Genomic DNA, 27118 nt, shown 5'->3' with positions numbered 1-27118 from the left:
GTGGGCTGACTGGTACGGAGGCCCACTGGGTGGGCTGACTGGTACGGAGGCCCACTGGGTGGGCTGACTGGTCCGGAGGCCCACTGGGTGAGCTGACGGCAGGAAGCCCAACTGGGAGGGCTGACAGGTCCGGAGGCCCACTGGGTGAGCTGACGGCAGGAAGCCCAACTGGGAGGGCTGACAGGTCCGGAGGCCCACTGGGTGAGCTGACGGCAGGAAGCCCAACTGGGAGGGCTGACAGGTCCGGAGGCCCACTGGGTGAGCTGACGGCAGGAAGCCCAACTGGGAGGGCTGACAGGTCCGGAGGCCCACTGGGTGAGCTGATGGCAGGAAGCTTAGGTACAGGCAGGTAGCTCAGGCACTGGCAGGTAGCACACGGTACAGGGCCAAAGCAGAGCGGTCCATGCACCTCAATGCAAAGGCCCTGACTACAGGGCAGGGCAGGTTAATAAAGGCAGGGCTTCACTCAGGTGATCAGACCCAGCTGACCTGGTAATCTGATCCTGAGCATTGCAGAGAGAGGGAGAGGGTGGCCACTAGTGGTAGCACCCCGACATAACGGCAAAATTAATCATACATGATCCGGGCTAGCAGGGTGGAATCCTGACAATAGGTGGTGCAAGCCCTGTCTACAGACCCCTTGCTGCCCCAAAGCTAGTGTTTACAGATGGCACAAAAGACAGCAACATCTGTCTGTTTTGAGCACAGTCACAAGACTGATTCTGCCCCTGCACATGGACTACCACCTAACCTGGTACCCGGGCCCCTGACACATACATATTGTATGTACATTATTATTTCTAATTCACCTGCAAACAAAATTACCTGGAGAAAATGATGCAGCTCCAGGGTTGCAGTGTAATGCCTGCATTTGGTGCTTTTATTTGCTGCTTGAAGCTGTCAATTACTGACAGGGAAGAGCTCATATTACAATCAATAGGAGCAAATGCATGCATTGGTCTCAGAAACCTTGGAAACCTTGCATGAGCCAGCACTGGACAGAGGTAAGTATGCCCGAATGTGCACTACTGAAAAAAAGATGCATTTGACCAGAAACATACCTTGCCATGCATCTAAAATCAAATTAAATATCATAAGTTAATCAATGCTTTCGATACATATTGGGCATATAAAGTGTTAAAAAATAATTAATAGCTTCATTCACAAAATTACAAAATTAGAATAACCCTTGAAACAAAATCAGAAACTATTCATTTTCAACTTGTTGAATGTTATTTTAGTTTTTGTTTTTTTTGAATTGACATATGCAAATGTACATGTTATTTTCAGACTTCATAAAGAAAGCTGGATATTAGATGTGTTCCAACGCATTAGCTGCAATGAAGAGCTATTTTATGTTCCATGTGATCTGGAAATTTCAAATCAAGAGATGAGCCAGATCGTACAGAAGGCTGAACAGTGGAGAGGAATCAATGGAGAGAGAAGGAAGGTAGGGCATCCACAATTAAAGACTATATTCAGTGGTATAATCAGTATACATTTATAGTGCACAATAATAGATTTAGTTAAATTAGTAATATTCAAAATATTTGTATGTAGAGTCACATTATTTCTGGAAATGTAGCAGACCTGTTTTAAGCACCTAAATAGTCCACATTTAGAGATGTGACAGAGGATTTATACCAGAGTACATGCTGCCCACCCCATGTGATCCAAGGTTTAAGGGCATGTTGGCCTTACAAAATGTCAAAACTTGGAGAGAAATGCTTGGACGTAGGGTGTGTGAGATACAGCACAAATAGGGCATGTTAAGCAAAGGAAGGGCGTAGGAGATTCCCAGCAGGAGTGATATATATACATATTGGTTCATCTTGACCACATATTAAATATTCTAATATTCTCAAGTGTATAATATTCTAATATTCTCAAGATGAACCAATTATACTCAAATATCTTCAAAAAAATTAAATTGAAAGCAGACATGTAACTGCAAAAACATTTATATGTTATTATATTTATATGTTACTTTTATAATTGGATATTAGGTTATTGTGTGTGGGGTTGGGAGGTCTGAGCACCGCTCCCCTGCCATGGAGAAAGAGGAATGTAACCTGGAGACTTCTCAGGAGCTTGAGCAATAAGAAGAGCAGACAGTGCTAACAAATCTCTATTTCCTGAATTTTGAGGGCAAGATTTAGCCAATGCCATTACCAAGCTAAGATGAGATGCAGGGCTTGATCCCATGATATCTTCAACAGGTGCTTAAACAATATTGTCATACACACACAACAATGCATCTAGACACACATCCAGTGGCCCCTTGTAGCTTCTTCACTTGGACCAAAGTTGCCCACAATTATAAACAGTAACAATGGTCAACATTCCCTAATACAGTCATAGATATGTTTCATATGGATTATACACTGGAACACAATCTGAAAGTGCATCATTTATTCATGAAACACTCATTATTTATCAAAATACACTGATTTAATTAACAACATTTAAAAAGTTTTACAGTTAAACTGTCAGGGAAGCTAGTTATTTCTTAAGTGTTAGAGTAGATAAGCATGGGCAGCCTTTGTATAGTGAAATACACAGAGCAAAGTAATTTTATCAGTGGTTCATCAGGAGGTACACTGACATGTGTTAAATAGTAATGGCACTTGATTGCCCTCAAGATGTTTTCACTGCAGAAGTCTTCAAATGCTGCATTAGAGTTTGTTCAGTAAAATAGCTTTTCTTTTCCCATCTAGATAATTTGTATCCACAGGCAAACATTTGAAAACCTAGGGTAGTCTAGTCTGTAACAGTTCATTCTTGTAAATCTGTCATCAGTGAAATGTTACAGATTTGTCCACTAATGAAAAGCAAGGGGTTTTGCTTCTTTTGAATCTCTAATTAATTTGTTCACTGACACTTATTTTGTTAAAACAGATTTTGTCCGCGTGCTGCAGATTCCCTTTGAACATTACAAAGGTTGCTTATTTTAAATCTACTATATAAAGCAGCGTGACACCTATAATTAAAATAAAACACACAATTATGAAGTATTGAAAAAATCTAAAAATTGCAACAGTGTGACTATAAACATTTCTGCAATCCTTACCAGCATATGTGAGAGCAGGAGAAAACTATCCAACATGAAGGAAAATGTCAATCATGTATTGTATTAATCAGGGCATAACTATAAACCACGGGGCCCTGGTGCAAAAAATGCCCTGTGGCCCCCAGCTTCAACAGCTAGTCTGTGCCATCATTGCCACCACACAACTGGCCTGTGCCTTTTTTACCCCTTGCCCCCTTCCAGCATACAGCATATGTAAACACACAAATTACACAATTTATACATCCACAAGTAAACATCCATGCTCACATGTAGACATAAGTACACATCCATGCTCACACATAGACACAAGTACACGTCCATGCTCACACACAGACACAAGTACACATCCATGCTCACATGTAGACACAAGTACACATCCATGCTCACACGTAGACACAAGTACACGTCCATGCTCACATGCACGCACACCGTGCGGTCAGCCTCGGTTTCACTGCAGGGTCACGTGACGATACATGACCCGATACGTTCCTGTCTCCCCGTGCCAGTTCAAAATCGGATCTGTGCAGTCCAAGTCAGAGGGGTCCTTCTAAACAACTTTGAACTGGTACGAGGAGACAGGAAGAAGAGGTCGCACTCCTGTAGTTATGCCAGTGGTATTAAAATGGCAAATCCAATACAAGTATACTCATTACAAATAGTTACATAACAAACTGAATTGGCACAGGTCAAACCTTTACTCACCTTTCAACTCACCAGTGGAATAAGGGGGTGAGGTCCATCCAAGCACCCCTTGGGTACTACAAGGGTGGACAGTAAAAAAAACTCTCCACCTCCTTGACAATGAGAGGGTGAAAAGGGGGGGGGGGAATCAATAACTTAACCTTTCAGGACTCATCCAACAATGGTCAGTGAAGGCATCAGTCTTCATTATTGTCCCAAAGAAACATGGTCATAAACAAATTAAAAGTTTTTGTAAAAAAAAATAAAAAAAAAAGACGCCAAGAGAATAATGCAAAACAGATTAACCCATCTTTCCCAAATTATATTAGATTGAAAAATTACTGCTGGTTTTACAGAAGTATGTATATATATATATATATATATATATATATATATATATATTCCTGAGGGCCAGTGTTTGGAAACTGCATTGCATTATCCATAGATTAGAATGGGCCCCACACATTGATGTCTGTGAGGTCCATTCAATTACTGCAGGTAAGTGTATGCAAGCTGATTTTTTGCAGATGCACACGTACTTGCAATTCAGTGAATTGAGACAGAGATTTTTACACAGATTCTAAAGTGGTTATGCTGGTGGTGATCAAGACAAAATTAATTTCTAAATTAATTTCAAAATTGTTCAGAAAGACCCTTTGTAAACTACTTTGAACTGGTACAGGGAGATAGGAATATATTGGGGTCACATGACCCCGTGGTGAAACCAAGCCGGGCAGGGTGCTTGTGGAGAGGTGAGAGGTAAGTGGGGGTTGGCAGGAGGTGAGTTTTAGTGGGTTTTATATATATATATATATATATATATATATATATATATATGTGTGTGTGTGTGTGTGTGTGTAATTGTATGTGTGTGAGCAAGGATGTGTAATTGTGTGTGTGTGTGTGCATAGATATGTAATTGTGTGTGTGAGCCGGGATGTGTAATTGTGTGTTAGCTTGGATGTGTAACTATGTGTATGTATGAGCATGGACATGTAATTGTGTGCGTGAGCATGGATGTGTAATTGTGTGTGTGTGCATGGATGTGTAACTATGTGTGAGCATGGATGTGTAATTGTGTGTATGAGCATGGGTGTGTAATGATGTGTGTGTGAGCATGGATAAGTAATTGTGTGTGCCTATGCATGGATGTGTATTTGTGTGTGGATGTGAGTATGTATTTGTATTTGTGAGCCTGGATTTGTAATTGTGTATTAGCATGGATGTGTAACTATGTGAATGTGTGAGCATGGACGTGTAATTATGTTTGTGAGCATGGATGTGTAATTGTGTGTGTGAGCATGGATGCGTAACTATGTGTATGTGTGAGCATGGATGCGTAACTTTGTGTATGTGTGAGCATGGATGTGTAATTGTGTGTATGAGCATAGATATGTAATGGTGTGTGTGTGAGCATGGATGTGTAATTATGTGTATGAGCATAGATATGTAATGGTGTGTGTGTGAGCATGGATGTGTAATTGTGTGTGTGAGAGCATGGATGTGTAATTGTGTGTATGAGCATAGATATGTAATGGTGTGTGTGTGAGCATGGATGTGTAATTATGTGTATGAGCATAGATATGTAATGGTGTGTGTGTGAGCATGGATGTGTAATTGTGTGTGTGAGAGCATGGATGTGTAATTGTGTGTATGAGCATAGATATGTAATGGTGTGTGTGTGAGCATGGATGTGTAATTGTGTGTGGATGTGAGTATGTATTTGTAATTGTGTGTGAGAGAGCATGGATGTGTAATTGTGTGTGCATTATTCTAACATACACTCCATCTCACCCCACTTACACATACAAGCTCACACACAGCCACCTACACATACATGCTCATACAATTACACATCCATCCTCACACACACAATTTACATCCATCCTGGATGGATGTGTACAGGGCCGGCCGAAGACTTAACGCCGCCTGGGGCGAAGTTTAAAACGCCGCCCCCCCCCCCCGCCAACGCCGGGGGGGGGCGGCATTTTAAACTTCGCCGACGCCATAATCTACGACCCCCCCCGGTACTTACCTTTAAACAGTCCTGCGGCGAGTCTCCCTGCCACGGTGCCACGGTGCCGGCTTGTAATGCTGAGCGCCGGAAATTGACATCACTTCCGGCGCTCTGCATTACAAGCCAGCACCGGGACCGAACAGGGAGACTCGCCGCAGAGGAGAGAGAGAGAGGGGCGCCGAGCGGGTAAGCGAAAACCACTCGGTGCCCCTCTCTCTCCTCCGCTTCAAAAAAAAAAGCGTTTGGGGCAGCAAAGTGCCGCCCCTTCTAAAGTGCCGCCTGGGGCAATTGCCCCAGTCTGCCCCATTATAGGGCCGGCCCTGGATGTGTAATTGTATGAGCATGTGTGTGTAGGTGGCTGTGTGTGAGCTTGTATGTGTAAGTGGGGTGAGATGGAGTGTATGTTAGAATTAATGTGTACGTGTGTTTGAGAGAGTATGAGTACGTTTGTGTAATTTGTGTAAGTGTGTTTACATATGTGTGCCAGAGTGTGTGTTGCAAGGGTGGGGGCAAGGGGCAATAATGGCACAGACCAGATGTCGACTTTGGAGGGCCCTTGGCACTTTTTGTACCAGGGCCTTGTGGTTTCTAGCCCAGTTTCAAAACTATGTATTGCATGGTATTGTAAATATGTATTACAAATTAAAAAGACCCACATTTAAAATCCGGCTTTTTACACCTTCTACAGACATAATAAGTTATAAGAAGCAAATGTTATATCATTTTCCATTGAAATTAACATTAGTGCACAACTGAGAATAATAGCAATAGTATACCACTGAATTATATTTGCTGTGGTTTGCCTGCTTCAGTATAACAAACCTCGAACACTGTAACTTTTTAACCAACTTTTAATCTCTTCCAAATGAAGACAATCATTATCGCTTTACAAAACGACAAGTTCATATCTCACAATTCACTTCAGATTTCATGTTCTGGTTTTTCTGGTTTTGGTTGACACATGCCATTTATTTATTTTTTTATTTTAGAGTTTACAGAATTTTCCCTGTAAGTTTTTCCATATGTGCGCACAACGAGACGAATAAATGCATGACAGGAAGGCTTTTAGATTACATGGGCTGTAATACTTCCCTTACTTTTAAGTCGTGCAGCTTTGAACCCAAAATGGTTTAGATTTAGGAAGCTTGTTATCAAACATGACTGGAAAAACTTAAGACACTTTTGGCAAATCAAAATCGCATAAAATAGGTCACGCAGGTGTAACGTTTGCAGGCGACAAAAATGTATTTCCTAGACCATCACTGTTGATTTATTGAAGGAGCACAAATTGGCAGTCATGTTGCGGTAATACTTGCTTTTCCGGCACACGATCTATATATATATTATTACAAATGGCTTTCTGAAATGATTTCTTCGCTATAACCTCCTCTCTCTTTACGTGCTTACGCTATGAAAGCTCATGTCTGACTTAATACTTTCTATCGAACTTGAAAATTCACTGGTCTGCCTTTTTTTTTATAGAAGGTTAGTCATTCATGCTAATGCATTCTTGGAGTGTGGATTTTATGTTGAAATTTATACTATGATGTTTCTGTAACCTCGGATTTCATTTTCAGAACTTTATACCTCCAGGACTGCGAGGAAACTGCTGTAAAACATGATAGTAACAATTCACTTTGGCTATACGTTCACAGTTTTATTGCTGGGACTCTGTGAGTGCAGGAAGCGGAAGTCTTTTATCCGGAGGCCAGATATTATACAGGCTTACCCAATTAAAGTATTTTCACCTTCCCCTGTCACTCAGTCATCATGCTGAAATATACCAGATCAGCAGTCACTACCAATCTTACTGAATCATGAATTACTCTTCCACATGTGATTCTAGTAATTGTGTTTGCATAATGGTGTGGAGCAGGTTTGAAATGACACTGGTAAATTCAATCCAAACACTTAAGCAGTACAAAGATATATAATGGAAGACAACTATGCATCTCCCAGTGCTTTCCTACATACCATGTTTTATAGTCATGTAAACAGGAAGATCATCTAATTCAATATGTCCTGCTTAGAATTGCTATAATATAGTAATTATGCTAATGTTTAGATTTTTTACTTGTGCTGCCTTTTCTCCCGGCATAACCCCATTATAAGCAGCATAATAAAGCTTCTGCGTTCGACATGGGATGTCACATTAATGTTGTATTTTTCTGTCCTCCAGCTAATGACAGCTGGCCTCTGGGAGGGTTCAAGGGAAGTAATGAGGCAGAGTTATTGCATGAGTTTTCCGTGGCCTCCCATTAAAATACAACTGGGACAAAATTCCCTCCGGGAGATCAGTAGACACCGTATAGTGCCAGTCACTAACTCCTGGTTCTCATTCCCCTTTATTCAATTGATCCAAAGAAGGACAGAAATGAGGGGGTTGCTGTCATTCTTAATGGGACCACTAATTTATGTTGACACCCATGGTCATTGACTCATTCTAACTATATCACTACCTGTTCTGCAGAAAAAGCTACAAAAAGAGGAAGACATAAATTAATCAGATGGAAAATTCACTAACACCTAGTCACTGCAAAAAAAAATGTCTTTGATGCTGATCTAAGCATTTTGGAACTAGCTGATATGTGTTCTTAGGAAGCACAGTATCTTACATTAAAATGTATTAAATAGTAGAGTCAAGCTATATCGATATCATACTATTATGCTTTACATATTTTATTCATATGTGTTTACTGCTGGCAGTAAACATATTAAATATATGTGTTTACTCCTTCTTAAAGACAAATATTGGTTTCACATAATAGTAGGGTTTTCAAAATGCTATGTTATTCCAAAAATGTTGAAGACTTTGTATAAAAAGTGATTCTGGTGTAAAGTTTGACTAGAGGTCTTGTTATCATAGCAGCCAATTAGTAGAATCATAACATTCTGGTATCTATGTAACCTCCATAGTATTTAAATATATTTATTTAATTTTTTTTTTTTTATTCAGATGTGCTTCAAAAGGAAAAGTGATGTTACTTACTTTTTGCCTCTAAAAGGTTTATGGGCATTTGTCTGGACCTAGAAAAATAGGGGGCTATTCAATAAAAAATGAAGTTAAGGTTTAATCAACTGACCAGATTTGAGGGTTGCGTGCTAACACTCACAAAACCCTTTGCATATTAAAATACAAGTTGTTTGTGAGGGCATGTGAGTGCTTGCAGCTTTAAATGTTGTGAGTTTCAGGCGAGTTAAATAAGAATTTGCATGTACTCACCAATTTTTCCCTGCAATACATAAATATTAAAAATAAATAATTTAAAAAAGAAACCTTGGTCCCTTGGTACCTTAGTTTAACAAAAGGGGTGCCATGATAACCCCTACCTCTTCCCGACACATGCTATATTACCCAAATATACTAGGTCTACAACTAACGATTATTTTCATAATCGATTAGTTGGCCAATTATTTTTACAATTAATCTATTAATCAGTTAAGTCAATCATGGGAACTGGATCAGACAAAAGGGTGGGAGGGAGTTTATTTAACCTGCAGACAGGAGGGTGGGAGGGGGTTATTGAAGGAACCAGGGGAGTTAATGATAGGATGGGAGCAGGGCCGGCCGAAGACTTAACGCCGCCTGGGGCGAAGTTTAAAATGCCGCCCCCCCCCGCCGCCGACGCGGGGGGGGGGCGGCATTTTAAACTTCGCTGACGCCATTATTCCCCACCCCCGGCGGTACTTACCTTTAAAGAGTCCTGCCGGCGAGTCTCCCTGCTCTGCCACGGTGCCGGTTTGTAATGCTGAGCGCCGGAAATTGACGCCACTTCCGGCGCTCATCATTACAAGCCGGCACCGAGACTGAACAGGGAGACTCGCCGCAGACGAGAGAGAGAGGGGCGCCGAGCGGGTAAGCGAAAACTACTCGGCGGCCCTCTCTCTCTCTCCTCCGCTTCAAAACAAACAACCAAAAAAAACACTTGGGGCGGCAAAGTGCCGCCCCTTCTAAAGTGCCGCCTGGGGCAATTGCCCCAGTCGGCTCCATTGTAGGGCTGGCCCTGGATGGGAGAGAGAGAGACTGGGGATTGGATCTAGCGGTGTTTTAGATAGTAGGCTTTATAACCATAACCAGGAGCAGATCAATGTTATCGTGGAGTTCTGTTATATGGGGCCCTTCTAATATTAATACATATACACAAAGAGACACCGCACCTCCTAAAGTAGGACACTTTGGAAGTATTTACTTTGCCCCATTGTTAATCCAACTGTTATTATAACTGCCCATACATTGTACCACTGGACTGAAAGAAAATGTGTAGCTCAAGGTGAACACAGTTTTACTTTTGTTTCTATCTATAGAACAATATACATAGGCTACAATGCTGTACAGTTGTTTGGCATCCCTACATTGTAATGTAATAACCGTTTCTACAATAATGCAAATTCATTTATTGGCATACGATGCAACATGATGATAGTAGATATGGTAAATGTAAAATCCCAGTAGTTTTAATGTTTTAGAAATGTGTGATTTTATCTGTACTCTATATAGTATCTTTAAATTGTGCTTAAGAAGACACTTAGTCTTAATAGCTTGCAATCCATTGTATTTCAGTTAGCCAATAAAAAAAACATCTTTACTTTTGTTTTTCTACTGCTAACATGGTACAACTATCAACATTGAAAATACCACAATATACTGCTAACTACTGAAGCTGAACCCCCCCCCCTGAAATATAATATTCCTAAAGAAGAGATCTAGATAGTCTTAAAAACTTGCAATCTATTACACTTCATTTAGCCAATAAAGTTATCATATTTACTAAATTAACTATATATATTGTAACGTCCTGTAATTATGTATAGAAATCTAAAAGATAAAACTAGTTCAAGAATAACCCTTCATTAGATGAAATATTACCTACACAAATGATTAATCTAAACACAGTGTGTAACTGCTTAACCTACTGAAGAGACCCCAATATATCATTTCCAAACTTTTAACATTTGCCCAATCACCTTTGCAGCATGTAAGTCATTATTATTACAAGAGTTGTGCTGTTATTTTTAATACGTAGCAAATGTGGTTTGTAGCAGCCAGCAATAATGAGGCAAATTGTATCATTTTAACATCAGTGACATTTCCTGCATTTTGATGCATGACCCCTTTGACTCTAGATATGGTAGTGAGCCTCTGGGATAGATCTGTTATGCGATTCTTTTTTTAATGTATTTATTTATTACAGTGCAGTAGAAAGGTGAGTAAGGAACTTAAGTCAATATGTTTGAAATACTGTCTTTATTCATTTTTTTATTGCTGTACTAAATGAAAAGGACACCCTAGCCATCATTTTCCTGCCACTTATTGGCTTCTTCAAGCAGCCAATCGGTGGTGTGACACCTTGGTTTTTAGAAGAGGTGTTACACTGTAGCCATGTAGCTGTAGGTTCTCATAAAGGTAAGCAACGTATTTTTTTCCTACAGTTTTGGTGTATGCATATAAAAAAACTTAATATGCATTCTTTGTCCATAAGGGTGCCTGGGACACTGGAATGTCCATTTAAAGACTGCATTTAATCATGAAGATGTATGTGTGTATAACTAGTATATATAAATATCCTTTTTGATGGAAAACCATATTTTAATTAGAGCTAATAACACCAATGTGGACAGTATGCTTGATGACCTATACAGAAATATGTACAAAGTGGTTATTGCTGTGTAGTGTTAGCTATAGCAGCCATACCCGAAAGCACCAAAGGGGTTAATACACCATATGATCAATGCCTTCATACAATAAGGGATTGAAAATTTCAACATATTGCTTCAAAAGCTGCCTTTTGAGTGAAGTTACCATTCATTGTCTTTACTTTATGTTCTCCGAGTATAAAAAGCACAGGGAAACAAAATGACTTGTTGAGATTCTGTGTTTTGATGTGGATCGGTAATTGGTGGATTAGTTGCAAACAGCACTACTGATAAAGTCGGCAGTCTATCTTGATGGTTAGGCCTTTCTATTAAAATGACACGTAACCTATTTTGCCCCCCGCCCATGGAAATTCAAATGCATCTGTCGACTTGATAAAGCACTTGCCTGGAGGGAAGTATTGTTTACATTTTCACTCCCTTCAACAAGAAAGTGTGATTCTAATTATTTTCCCCCTGCTGAAAATTAATCCTGACCGTCATGTTAAGCATATTACTTTTTTATATCTATCAGAAGATTAAATTATGTTTTACATGAATATGAGTTTTTTTTTTCATTTTTCATATGTTTTTGTCCATTATGGCACACACTATAAAATTTAAGGTGTGCAATTATTTTTCAGGCATGACTCCCTTTAATGCTTAACTGCCTTCCATCTCTCATCCTCAATTAAAGTTTCAAAAATATTTAAGATGCTTCCTTTATGGGTATATTGGGCTATCTATAGGCCTCAAAGGGTTTTGAGGGTGCCAGGTAGTTTCCCCCCTATGTAAAAGATTGGCTTTTGACTAAATGAGATATAATCTAACAGATCGGTAAATCTATCGGTAAATCTACTCAAGTGCAATAAGAGTGATTTCATTCTACTTAGAACAACCGCTCTATTATTTTCTATAGTTTATTAAGAGAAATACATCATTCATATTATGCATAGCATAACGTGAAAAAGGAGATCATTTTCAACATCAGAATTCACTAACTCCATTGCAGCATATTGCTGTTCCGGACTAAATATGTAAGCTATGATTAGCCCCTAAAATCCGTATGCGTATTCAAAATGATCCTATGGTTAAAACGGCCTCATCGCCATTTCCATTCTTACCGGGCAGTGTGCGGAGACACATACTGGGATGGGACATGGGTCTAACTGATTCTGTAGCAGGTATCTTCTTGTTGGCTTACATTCATTCCAATACTACCACCTTTAATTTATCTAGAAAGAAAAAAAAATCTAAATGATACATCTGTAAACCCTACTTGTCACACACAGTGATAGCTTGCCATGTCTACCACACTAACACATTAAAAGAAGAAATTAAATAAAAAATAATATCTCTAGTTTTTACGGAAAGGTGGTAGGTTTCTGGTTATATAATATATACCGTATTGGCTCGGATATAGGCCGCCCCCGTATATAGGCCGCAGCCTAAAAGTTTGGTGCTTTTTTAAAGAAAAAGTTTTTTTCTTTAAAAAAGCACCAAAAAAAACATGCTGCCACTCTGTCCCCCCCCGAGATATGCTACCACTGTCCTCCCCCCCGAGATATGCTACCACTGTCCTCCTCCCCCCCCGAGATATGCTGCCACTGTCCTCCCTCCCCGAGATATGCTACCACTGTCCTCCTCCCCCCCCGAGATATGCTGCCACTGTCCTCCCTCCCCGAGATATGCTACCACTGTCCTCCCCCCCCCCAATATGCTACCACTGTCCTCCTCCCCCCCGATATGCTACCACTGTCCTACTGTCCCCCCCCCCCCCCGAGATATGCTGCCACTGTCCTCCTCTGCCCCCCCCTCCTCGACTTACCGGAGCAGACTCCCGGATGTCTTGCGGGGCCGGCGGGGGACATCTACGCAATACGCGTATGCAACTATCGGTGCCGGTACCGGAAGTTGCATACGCGTATTGCGTAGATGTCTCCCGCCGGCCCCGCAAGACACCCGGGAGTCTGCTCCGGTAAGTCGGGGGTGGGCAGAGGTAAAACGCATCGTGCGGACGGTCCGCACGATGCGCTTAGACAACCTCCCGTGCCGGCACCCCCCCCCCCGTGGGAAGTGCTGGCAGGGGAGGTTGTCTGAGCGTATCGGGGAGTAGGACGCAGGTCCCCTTTAAAGACTTAAAGTGGGGGAAAAAAGTGCGGCCTATATTCGAGCCAATACGGTACATTTAAATTTAAGGTATGCATATAAATTAATTAAGACAAATGCTGTGTAAGATGATACGATAATCATATGAACCAAGAACACACAAACTTTATTTTTTTGAGCCTTTGGAAGCATGATTTAGTGTGATAGAATAAAATGTAATATTACATTTAAAAAGGGCATTGATGTTTGATATTCAGTTTTCTTTCAACGTGTAGGAATAAGGAGATTATGTACACTAGTATTGCATTTGCATATTAATTTGGGAAATTGTATTTATGCAAAAAGTCAGCACTGTTACTGGCCTTATGATCACAGTTAATCTGCTGCATGGTAAACACTCTAAAAGTGTTGTACAGTTTTATTACATGATTATAAAAAGTGATGGTAAAAGGGATTAGTTTAATCTATATTCCTGGAAACCCTTTTGATCTTTAGCACACATTAACTGAGGAGGACACATGTAATATATTAGTTCTCTCATTTGCATTCTGTAAAGGAAATTATTAAAGGCATAATATTCGTAAAGCATACATTTTAATCTTATATTTGCGTGAACTGTAAAAGATTAAATTGAAAGTTTGAATTATCCTATCACATTTTGGTGTGGCTGGTAAATGCGTTGGGGTATAAGTGCTTGTGCAACAGTAGCCCAAAAAAGTGACAAAACGGAAATCAGTTAATATCCAGAGCTCACATAACAGTTATTAACATATATTTAGAGACATAGAATCTCATAACAGTTAACTCGGCCTACCATTTTTCCTGGTGTAAAGACTCAGACCTTAATCAGTCCTTCGTCTCGTCTTAAATTCAGGATAGCTTTATGCCTACCCCATGAATATTTGAATTCCCTCACTGTATTAGTCTCTACCACTTCTGCAAGTAGGCATTTATCTAGTACCCTCTCGGTAAAGTAAAACGTTCTTACATAACCACTAGGCCTCTGACCCTCCACATTTAGATTATGACCTCTTGTTCTAAACATCCTTCTTGTACTTTGTTGCCTTTAAGTATTTAAATGTTTCTATCACATCTCCTCGCTCTCCTTTCCAAACTACTCTCTTTTTTGTAATACCCCAGAATACACAATACAACAATATAACTTTTGTTGACTGCAACTCCCATGATGTTGAAACAGCAATAAAAGCTGTAGCTGTAGATTGGTATGGGGGCTATAATAAGTCTTCGGTAGCAACACTCATTTTTGTTGACCACATCTACAATAATATTTAGCTGCAATATTGCTGCCGGAACTTCATAGGGATTGTAGTTATGGACTGGGATTGTGGTGGCCGACATTTACCACCCCAGCTATTGCAAACGAATGTACTAATACCATAGTCATATAATGTTTTCTCTTAGTGGGTAACTAACATTTGCCTCCCACCAGGAAACCCCATTTCCTGAGCCAACAAAGGTAGGCAATGGGGAGGAGGTAAGGCGGTATTGAGGTGGGAGAGAGGAGAGGTGGGGAGAATATTTTGCCCTTCCTTCAAAAAAAATCCTATGGACACCCATGACTAAGGGAGTAGCTCTACAAGTGTTAAAATCATATTGCAATCCCATTTATTTTTACAGTGATGGTGTAATTAGCCTGATTTAGTATTAGTGGTTCATGAATATATATATATATATATATATATATATATATATATAGACAGGGAGACAGAGAGAGAGAGAGAGAGAGAGAGAGAGGGAGAGAGGGAGAGAGAGCCCCTTAAAAAGCTTGCAGCATAATTCTTCCATTAGTTTGGAAAGGAGGCAAGCTGTGTCAGAGCTATTCAGGGTCAGGCATCTTAAGAACTTCATGTCAGGGCATGTATATGCACTAAGTCTCTTATAGACTCTTATAGCCCTGACAAAACATGGTTAATGATATAAAACAATATATTGTATGTATTTTTACAAGGGCAACGGCATAAAAACCTTTGCGATTCTCAATGGACTTACAGGCTGCCAAGTATAATATATGGTATTTATTTTTAAGTTACATGTGTATTATATATTGTTTCCCTTATCACAGGTATCTGGATTCAGGGCTTCATAATGGAGTTGTATTAATTATTTTAGTTGTTACAAAAGTATGTGCGTCTTTAAACTTACTTGCTGGTGAAGTCTGTTGTATGTCACTTAGGGTGGCTTGTAATGATTTTCATTCTACTGTTCAATGAAGCATGACTTTTGGTACGGTTTAAAAACATGAAATGTGGCTTCTATTTTATGTATAGTGTCAGATATGATAGAATGTTTCAATTATAGGAAGACACTCAACAAAGTATATTTCAGCGAGAGAAAAAGTGCCAAAAGGATAGGTTAAGTTCAGAGGCTGGGGCTTGCAGACTTAGGGGGAAATTCAAGGACATAATATTTTATAAGAAAATAAGTAGATTCCTGGACTATAATAAATTAAAGTAGCATTACTTGTTTTATATATATATATATATATATATATATATATTCACAATAATAAAAAATAGAATTTATATGAGTAGTCTTACTTTTCTTCCCAGCTGTAGAATCACAGTAATCCATGAGTCCTTAGTAAAGAAGAGCTTTCTGTGGAATCCCCTTGGAATCACCTTGTCACAGAACTTTTATTCCCTAATAAAGCCCAAGACCATCAAAAGCAAGAATGGCAGAGGTGTAGAGCAAATGATTCCCTGGCATTCACGACCCAGTTATAGCTGTACCCCCTGTAAGGAGTTCAGCAAAATCAAAAGCTTACATGAAAAAAATGCAAACTGTGTGTATGACCACAAACATGCTCATATGTGACTTTTAAGTATAGCTGTGTGTATATTAATGGTCAGTGAGGCAAATAACATGAATAACCGCAGTATATGTTAATACTATTATATTAATGGTTTTATACATCTAGGTAACAGTTTATGACTACAACAGGAAAAAGGAAGCATCTAGAAAAACATCAGGCTCTTACAACCAGCAACCAGGCCATCTCCATTCTATGACTTTTGAAGATGACACAAATGACATTACTACACATGTGCTGATCTATACCATTCATCTGAGTGGTTTCCAGGAGTTGTACAGACAGTTTCTCAGACTACCAGATGGTGCCATTGTTGAGGTATGTAAAAGACATAGGTAACTGAACCTTAAATGTCCGTAGTATTTTATTTCTGTCCATTTTAACATGACACATATATGTACATATATGTACCTTATCTGTTTATTGTATGCTGTATGCTGTTGTATGCTGTTTGTGTAAAAAAAACCCCTTTCTTTTTACGATGGTATTCAAGACTGAAGCTGTCATTAACTAGGGGTTTTGACCTGCAACCTTGAGCAGAGGTGCACCTGTCTATTTGGGCAACTGGGTCGTTACTTAAAATGTCAAAATGGAACATACCCGGGGGTAGGCAAGAACAAGTAGAGAGCCTTTCCAAGAAATGGCCACTACCCTTACGAGAGTTACTGCTTGTGCTTCAACGAAGTAAGACTTCTGTTCCCTGCTCCTGCCTTTACCTGTCTCCTGCTGATAACTCACTTAGTTTCACCTTGTGAGCTCCTTACCCCTTGTACTAGTTAGTGGAACTCCTGGGGCTGACTACAGATTTGTTTAGCTGTAAGTTTGTTATGCTGGTCATTAAGGCTTTGGTTGCCTACTGCTGATCAGTGGGTCTGAAAACTCTTCATACAATGAACTTGTCAAATCTTAGATAATCATCATTCATCATTCAACACATTGAGTATATGTGTTTATTCTGACAGCCTGTCCATTATTTGTCCATCCTATTTTTGGCGTAAAGAGTTTAGAATGAATAAAGAGTGCAAGTGACTTAGACTAAGAGGGGACCTGAGGCTCTGAGAGGAGACCACTGTGGGTGCAATCCAGGTGCTGGGTCAATCCTGTGAATGCATCGGGGCAAATACCTTGTCTGTGTGTAATCTGGGTGCTTGGTCAAATCCTCTGGGTGCATTTTGGGTTATAGAGCAAGTCCTGTGAGTGCAATCTAGGTTCCGGGGCAAGTTTTGTGGGTGAAATCTGGGTGCTGGGGCAAGTTTGCATGTGATTTTTCAGTTGATACACCTGCAACGCTAATTTTCCATGGGTTATTCAATTTATGTGGACCTGCAAATACATTGTGCGTTTTAGTAACAGGAAACAAGAATGTCATCACATACCTTGGAGGTATTTGTTTTTGTCCTTCTCTTGCTTATAACCCATATGGTTCTAATCATTTAATTAACCCTGGGCTTCACCGAGCCATTTTCAAAATAGTAAATTTTTGTTATTGCATACTTTTTACCTTGTACCATGACCTAATTTATCCTTGTTACTGTCCAGTACTCTTTTTCTATTAGCACCTGGGTTTATCATTTTCTCTATTCATTGTTTGTCCTGATTTCTCCTGTGTTTTTTTCATCATCTATTTCTGACTCTCATCTCACTTCTGTTGTGAGTCCCAGAGTCTCAGTTTAATCATTAAAGTCAAAAAGTCATACAAACCTAGGAGTTCAACCCCTAGGGTGACTGAATGCTAGTGAACAAATCATATGGTAGGAGGCCCTTGTAACACAGTTTTGTTGTTGTTGGTATGAATAGAAGTAAGCATAGAACAGCACACTCACATACTTTGCTTTGACAGTAAGCCTTCCAAGATCACATAGAAATGCTTATTGGATAATGGGTGCAGGATTAAGCAATTGTGTAAAATTTGGCATTTAATTTAACCCCTTAAGGACCGGGCTCATTTTTCGTTTTCTACCCTGTGGGACCGAGGCTGTTTTGACACTTTTGTGGTGCTTGTGTTCAGGTGTAATTTTCTCCTCACCCATTTAGTGTACCCACATAAGTTATATATTGTTTTTTTCAGGACAAGATGGGCTTTCTTCAGATACCATTATTTTGATCGTATCATCTTATTTACTATAAAAAAAATAAAAAAAACATGGTGAAAAATTGAAAAAAAAGACATTTTATGACTTTTATTTGAAAAATCTTTTACTCACCTAAAAAAGCAAGTAAAAAAACTAGCTAAATAGATTCTACTACTTGTCCTGAGTTTAGAGATACCCAATGTTTTTATGTTTTTTTGCTGTTTTTTGTACGTTATAGGGCAATAAGTACAAGCAGCGTTTTATGATTTCCAAATCTTTTTTAACAAATCTGGTCAGTCTGCCTACATCTCCTCTTTGGAACATCTTTGAAGCCGGTTACCTCAATTTAACCCATTCAAACCATATATTTTTGAAAACTAGACACCCCAGGGTATTCCAAATGCTGTTATTTTAACCCTTTCCATGCACCAATTATACAACTACACTTTGTCAAACTTTGTAATAGTAATTTTTTTTATTTTTTTTTCCACACAAATTGTACTTTAGTTATAGATATACAGGTTCTGGTATATGTCACTATCAAACAACACCCCAATGTGTGTTCAGGAACATCTCCTGAGTACAGCGATACCCCACATGCATGGGTTTGTCAGATTGTTTGGCTGGTAAAAGGCTACTTTTGGGGCATGCGTAATTCAGGTGGTCATTTGGTCATTCTGCCTCCATCTCCTCTTTGGAATATCTTTGAAGCCGGTTAACTCAATTTAACCCATTCAAACCATATATTTTTGAAAACTAGACACCCCAGGGTATTCCGAATGCTGTTATTTTAACCCTTTCCATGCACCAATTATAGAACTACACTTTGTCAAACTTTGTAATAGTAATTTTTTTCACACAAATTGTACTTTAGTTATAGATATACAGGTTCTGGTATATGTCACTGTCAAACAACCCCCCAATATGTGTGCAGGAACATCTCCTGAGTGCAGTGATACCCGACATGCATGGGTTTGTCGGGTTGTTTCAGATTTAAAATGCCACATTTGGGAAGTGCGCTTTTTTTCTCCATTTTGGTCAGTCTGTACCTATGCCCTATCTGTGAGCTAGGCCACTCCAATTTACCCCATCAGCCATTTTTTTTATATATTAGACACCCCTTGGGTATTTGAAGTGCTTTTATTTTAACTCTTTGAGATTTTGGAGAAATTTTAGCACTTGCTCAAAATAATAAACTTTATTTTTTTATTTTTTTATTTTTTTAATACTTTTTTTATATTTTTTTTACACATTTTGCTGGTACTGGATGGTTCATCTAGTGACATCACTGCATAATTATTTTTAAATGTTAGCACATTTTTTTTGTTTTTTTTTTCCATTTTTTTTTTATTATTTTTTTTTTTTGAATATTTTACTAATCACATAGTGATTAGAAAGCTGGGCTCCATTGACTTGCATGGTTGAATGCAGTACCTGTATTCAACCAGCAAGTGGAGCCAGTTCTCTAGAGGGTCTGGAGACCATCTAGCAAAGTTTTTCTTGTTTGTTTTTTTTACAGAGCGGCGGCCATCTTACTTGATGGTGAAGATCACCGGCAGCTGCGGCTGTGACCGCTCTCCGGAGCGGTCACAGCCCACCTAAAGGTAAGTGTTTGGTGTCGCTGGATGCCTCCTGATCGAGGCATTCCAGCGACACCATTTAAGTTTAGGAGGCGATCGTTGATCGCCTCCTAAACGCTTTTAAAACGGGCGTCCGCCGCCATACAATGTATGGCGGCTGTTGACGCCCCGGGGAGGGGCCAGACATGGCCCCCGATGCCGATCTCGGCCTTGCTGAATGCCTCGACATCGAGGCATTGCAGCAAGGCCGTTTAAGCGAAGAAAGTGATCCTTGATCACTTTCTAAGCTTATTTAACTTTTTGACGGTTCAGGACCGTCAAAGGTCATTTAGTGACCTTCTTGTCATGACGGTCCTGAACCGGCAAAGGTCGCGAAGGGGTTAATATTTGTCCTAGTTCCCCCCATGAAGGTATTATGGATGGGAAATAATTCAGTTGCGACTGTTAAAAGAATGTGCCATTCTTAATCCATTTGTGTAGTGTCTGTTTTCATCCTTCCAAATCATTAGAGAAGCCCAGAGAAAATGTATGAATCACTGAAGACTTCTTGCGACTGAAATTTTATTTCAGACAGCTTTGGAGAAACATTGTAGTAAAGATTACATTTATAAAAGCTGATTAAAGGGCATCTAACAAAATGTAGCATGTCAACTGTTGTGTTTCCCTTGCTAATGTGTGTTGGGTTCTAAAGTGTTGCTATCCACATTAATAGATAGTTGCATTTGCTATGATAACAGGTGACACAATAGGTCACATAATTAGAATTTAAATTCTAGCCCCAGGTCACTGATTTTTAACTGTCCAGCCCATCTATCCTTCCTTAATAAAAACAAATTAGTTTCTCTGTATTCTTTAAGGTTGTGCTTCGGGTTGTTTTCTCTCGTAATGGAATTGGCTGTGAATTCGGCTTTTCTAAATAGTGAATTTAATGCCTTTGAATGTTCCTAAACTAATGTTAGCAAAAAAAGTGAAATCTTCGTCTTCTTCAACAAAGGTTACATCATTCTCCGTGACATCTGACGTTTCAATAAAGCAAGTCTTTCAGGCTTGTAAAGGCCATAATATTATAATATTCACTTATACTGTACAAGTACATTATTTCAAATCTTGAACCATTTTCTTCTATTGTTAGGAAGTTTTCTATTTCCAAAGGAAAGTGTAGAGTTGTTTTCTTGTTCTCTCAATATATGTAATATTGTTGGGTATACTATGGTTGAAATATTTTAATACATTTTATTTAATGTATTCAGATTTGCTTGGTACAGTGGAGTCAATATATTATAAAATGTTTATTACATCAAATGTTATAGTTAGCAATCTAATGTTAGAACAGTAAAAAATAAACAGCAAATGATTTATGATTTCCAATAATATTCAATAAGTCAATCAATAGCCAATCTCTTTATCGTCTATGTTTAAATTGAAGTTTTATTTTCTACAAGAAATGTCAAGGAAAATATATAAGTAGTTAAAAAGAATATTTGATTTTATAAGGTAAATAAAAGTTAATTTTTAAAAAAAAAATTAATAAAAAAAGTTAATAAAAAGGTATTTATAAATAAATTGTTATATATATATATATATATATATATATATATATATATATATATTTGTGTGTTATGTATTTTCCTACAGATAAGAGAGAGGCAAACAGCTTACTTTAGAGGTACACATTTGTTTGGGGGAAAATTAACATGTAATAATATTCAGAGTGACAGTTTAAAGTAATATATACAGTATTATGCTGTATTATACAATTATACGGCAGTATGTGCTAAAATGGTAGGGAAAGTTGACACTAATGGCAGTTTACAGTTTAGGGGACCCAACCTGTTTTTTTTTTTTTAGAATAGAATCTCTACATATTTAACATAAATTGAGGGTAAATATTCTGAAATCATGTTAGAGATGTGTACAGTATAGCTAAAAGGCATTTATATTCCCCAGTAGAATACTTAACACTGATTTTATTGCTATTTGATGTCATTTTCAAAGGAATATAAAGTGCTGGTAGTAAACAAATTAGGCTGTTATGTTTGGGTGAAAATCTTTCCCTCAGATGCTGTTATATAGTTGAATATTGAATCTTTAAGATGCTATGTATTTTGTGATAATATACTCATCAGCAATGGAGGTTATTTAATGTAAGATATTGAGATATGGAGATATTGTCAGGCAAAATTATATTTACAGTTAGTGTTCATATAAGCATAGATTAAGACGCGTGGGGATTAATATTTAAATATACTTTTATGTAATACTTCCATTAGGGACTTTTGATCCTTTATGAGTTTAAATGCCTTAATTAGTTCTTTATGAGCTTACATTGAATTTCTCTTTTAAAAACCCCAAAAGTGCTAGGGTTAATGGCAAGCACAGCAATTATGTCTAAACAAGGCACATTTTGTGAAGAAGTACTGGTAGAGGTTCATTATATAGCGTGGGTGTGGTCAGTGGAGGGCTAGGATCTTCTGTCTCAAGGAGGAGACATTGACAAGTGGCCCCATCGGCCCTTGCCCCCGCAACCCAGAAACTAACAATTGCACTGACAGATATTCACACACACACTATCACACTTACACATCCACACTACAACAAATATATAGTCATTCTAACACATACACACACGCTAACATGTGCACACATACTTACCCCCTCTATCGCTGACACACACTTACACTCATTCTAATATACATTCCCTCCAATCAACTTTTACACACTCTTGCTAACACACGCTCCCTCCCACACACTCCCTCTCATACATCCTCGTGTTAATACATACTCCCTTTCACACACACTTACACACACTTACACTCACACATGCTTTCTCATTCTGACATACATATACCTCCCCTTGCTTACCTTTTTTATGCTATTTTTCAATTACATCCTACCTAACCTTGTGCAGCTTTCTTTCAGGCTGCTGGCACACGTTGTGTTTATTAAACCCAAAACAATTGGTCAAAAGTGATATCTACTTACAAAAAAAAAGAGCTGTAACTCTCAAACAGTGGTCTGAATTCACAGTCAAATTACTACACAATCTTATTACCATAAATACTTGATTTGCCATTAATGCCTATAATAGTAGGCTTACAAATGGTGCAATCCCAGTATTTTAGAAGGCTAAGCCCAGGGCCGGACTGGGACTGAAAAGCAGCCCTGGAAAAATTTGGAGACCAGCCCCATATAGTTTATCTCACGGTCGCGCTCTTTAACCACACGCACCCCTTATACACACCCGACTCACACTATTCGCCATTCTTTTTATCTCATTATTTGTATTAAAATGCCAGAGAGCAAAAGTGTTAAAAGGCCCTAATAAATGAAATACATTACACATAATGGGATCAAAACATTTACTACTGCGAACATTTTAGATGAAAAAGTTCAGTGGAACAAAAGTGATCACATTATTCTTCACGATATTCTGGTAAGAAACTTTTGTTTCTTTATTAATTCATGTAGACTATTTTTTTCATATTTAATAAAAGCTATGATTGAGACATGTTTTTTTTTTTCCTTTTATTTGCCAACCTACCCCCGAGTTATGCACATCTGCCCCCAGGCTTGCCACTCTGCCCCCCTGATATGCCTTCTAACCCCCTATATGCCACTCTGCCTCCAGAAATGCCTTATACCCCCTATATGCCACTGTCCCATGATATGCCTTTTAACCCCCTGTATGCCACTCTGCCATATAGGGGTCAAAAGGCATATCATGGGACAGAGCGGCATATAGGGGGTATAAGGCATTCCTGGAGGCAGAGTGGCATAAAGGGGGTTAAAAGGCATATCATGGGGCACTCTGCCTCCAGAAAAGCCTTATGCCCTCCTATATGCCACTCTGCCTCCCCGATATGCTTTATACCCTCCTATATGCCACTCTGCCCCGTGATATGCCTTTTAACCCCCCTTTTGCCACTATACCTCCAGATATGCCTTTTGACCTCCTCTATGTCACTCTGCATCCAGAAATGCCTTATACCCCTATATGCCACTCTGTCTCATGATATGCCTTCTAACCTCCTATATGCCACTCTGCCATATAGGGGGTTAAAAGGCATATCATGGGACAGAGTGGCATATAGGGGGGTATAAGGCATTTCTAGAGGCAGAGTGGCATAAAGGGGGTTAAAAGGCATATCATGGGACACTCTGCCTCCAGAAAAGCCTTATGCCCCCCTATATGCCACTCTGTCCCATGATATGCCTTTTAACCCCCATATGCCACTCTGCCTCCCTGATATGCCTCAACCCTCCTATATGCCCCTCTGCCCCGTGATGTGCCTTTAACCCCCTCTTTGCCACTATACCTCCAGATATGCCTTTTGACCTCCTATATGTCACTCTGCATCCAGAAATGCCTTATACCCCTATATGCCACTCTGTCCCATGATATGCCTTTTAACCCCCTATATGGCAGAGTGGCATATAGGGGGTTAGAAGGCATATCATGGGACAGAGTGGCATATATGGGTATAAGGCATTTCTGGAGGCAGAGTGGCATAAAGGGGGTTAAAAGGCATATCATGGGGCACTCTGCCTCCAAAAAAGCCTTATGTTCCCCTATATGCCACGCTGTGCCATCATATGCCTTTTAATCCCCTATATGTCACTCTGCATCCAGAAATGCCTTATACCCATATATGCCACTCTGGCATATAGGGGGTTAAAAGGCATGTCATGGGACAGAGTGGCATATAGGGGGGTAAAAGGCATTTCTGGAGGCAGAGTGGCATATAGGGGGACACACTTACATACACACACATGCCGATTTTTTTTGTTTTTAACACATTCAAAAAAATATTATACATTTTGTACAAAAAAATACATTACTTTACTCACCTTCTACTTCTCTTGACTTCCAACCTCTGATCTCTTCTCTCTAATGACAGGATGTCACTGACCTGACATCCGGTGCTGCAGCAGTCTGAGTGCGAGGGGCGGAGCTTCCACCCCTCACGCTGCTCCCATCACTATGCAGCCATCAGACTGCTGGGAATGTAATCTAAACGGCCGGTGCGTGCTGATGCCGCCGGCTGGAGCTACTTTAACTTGCCATATAAAGTAAAAAAAAAGTATTAAAGCAGAGGCGGCCGGCGGCATCAGCACGCATTGGCCGTTCAGATTACATTCCCAGCAATCTGATGGCCGCATAGTGATGGGAGCAGCGTGAGGGGTGAAAGGTCAGTGCGAGGGGGCGGAGCTTTCACCCCTCACGCTGCTCCCATCACTAAGCGGCCATCGCACACGGCTGCTGGGTGCCGATGCGGCCGGCCGGCGATACTGTAATACATTTTTAAAATTTAATATGGCAAGCCGGACCAGCTTCCCATATTAAATTAAGAAAAAAGTATTATAGTAGCGCCGGCCGGCCGCATCAGCACCCAGCGGCCGCTCAGGTCCCAGCCCGCCCCTGGTCCCAGCCCACGGACCTGCCGGCCCACCGGGAAATTTCCCGGTATCCCGGTGGGCCAGTCCGGCCCTGGCTAAGCCATTATCTCTTCATGTGTTTCTGTTACTCATTATGATCCCACACATTTGGCTTCTTTCTGTTCAGTGCTGCATAGAGCATATTGTATTGTTTTGTTTTTTTATTTTAAAATATGAATGATAAATTAGGTTGAAAAAGAAGATTGAGTTATTGAGTGAAGCTAATTTCCAACATATGTTGAGAACCAGTATGAAATTATTAAGACGCATTGTAAAAAATGGCATGATAATTAAATGATAATTAAGTAGTAAAATAAAAAAAGGAAAAATGCATTTAAAAAAGGAAACTGTTCTGTTTTAAATTTGTTATTACCTTGGACACAATTATATTACAACATATGTTGTAATACCGCTTAATTTAGCGTGTGTGCACATCTGCCTATAGTATATTTATTTATCACTTTTTAAGGAGTATTTTTTATTTCATTCATTTTCAAAAAGCTGATGCTAAAGATACCGTAAAAATATCACGTGTAATATTCACTCTTTTAATTTGTTATAAAAAGTCGAGAACATGCATGTTATGCACAAGTAACTAATAACATGACTGCTAAAGTTTTCTTGAAAGTTTAGTTGTAAATTATACATAACTGGTTATGTTATTATGGAAGCCATTAAGTATCTGCATTTTAATCTGATTTTTTTTTAGATATTTGGTGATTGTAGTGGCATAAATCAGTTACCTAACGAAGTATCGAGCACAGTTAAGGAACATCACAATGAACTTGAATCTCTGGATGGAAATTCCACCACAGCAGATCTAAGAGAAAGAAAGAAAAGTACCACTAGCTGCTGAGGTAAAAAAATTTTGTTTCATTTTTAAACTACTGTATAAAAACATTATTTTTAAGCCAAAAGGTTTTGCATTGTTATTGATGCAGCCTTTATTTTACATAGGGCAAACAGGGGATTTTACATGGGCCCTGGCCTACTTTAGGGGCTCATTAACAGTTGTCCCTTGACTCCCTTCAGCAACCATGTTGTATTTTTTTCTCCTGGCATATAAATTGTGAGCAACATCCAGGTGTGGTCAACTACCCAGCTAATGTTGTGTACGTGCTCAACATCACTCACTGTATGAAGGAGGGAGGAAGGGAGGGATAAATGTGGGTCATGATGTCTACGTGCCCCAGTGCGGGCTCATAGACCCCATGAGCATGCATTTAATAACTGAAAAATGTATATGTTGCTAAAGCATTAAATATTAAAATAATACCATATTTACAGATTCACATGGACTCCATTGAAATTTGCTGAAAAAGTGTAAGCCGGAAGCATAATTAAATACACGCTCTGCACATGCTATGCAGCGCTACCACAAATCAGCGGGAGCTGAGTGGCTATTAAAATCAATGGAGATAGGGGCAGCAAATTGCATGTATGTAAACTATCAATATTCAGCTAGCCTTCATGTAAGTCACTTATCCCATTGATTTAAATGTGAGCTGACGGAAGTTCACATTGACTTCAAAAAAGTACTATTCAACATATGATAAAGGCATTCCTACGTATGCTTATGCTTTTAGTATAGGCAGCAAGGGCTGGAAGAAAAATAAGAAGTCTTTGCGTGCAGTGAAAACCAGTTTAAATAAAACTAGGGTTTAAGATCATCTTAAGACTCTTTTGTAGTGA

At 39.3% G+C, this 27118-nt stretch overlaps 1 protein-coding gene across 1 annotated transcript in view; it reads left to right on the top strand.

Annotated features, from left to right (window-relative positions):
• LOC128497678 (uncharacterized) overlaps positions 1-26282 on the top strand; it is a 71812-nt gene extending 45530 nt beyond the window's left edge. Inside the window, exons 10-12 of the mRNA XM_053467841.1 lie at positions 1291-1450; positions 16447-16656; positions 26136-26282. Of these exons, the coding sequence (XP_053323816.1) occupies positions 1291-1450; positions 16447-16656; positions 26136-26282 (517 nt within the window). The remainder of the gene's footprint in view (positions 1-1290; positions 1451-16446; positions 16657-26135) is intronic.
• Positions 26283-27118: the final 836 nt, after the last annotated feature.

This window comes from Spea bombifrons, chromosome 5 (assembly GCF_027358695.1).
Source record: "Spea bombifrons isolate aSpeBom1 chromosome 5, aSpeBom1.2.pri, whole genome shotgun sequence".
Taxonomy (NCBI): Eukaryota; Metazoa; Chordata; class Amphibia; order Anura; family Pelobatidae; genus Spea; species Spea bombifrons.
Note: the sequence above shows the minus strand (reverse complement) of the source record. Positions and strands in the feature narration are given on the sequence as shown.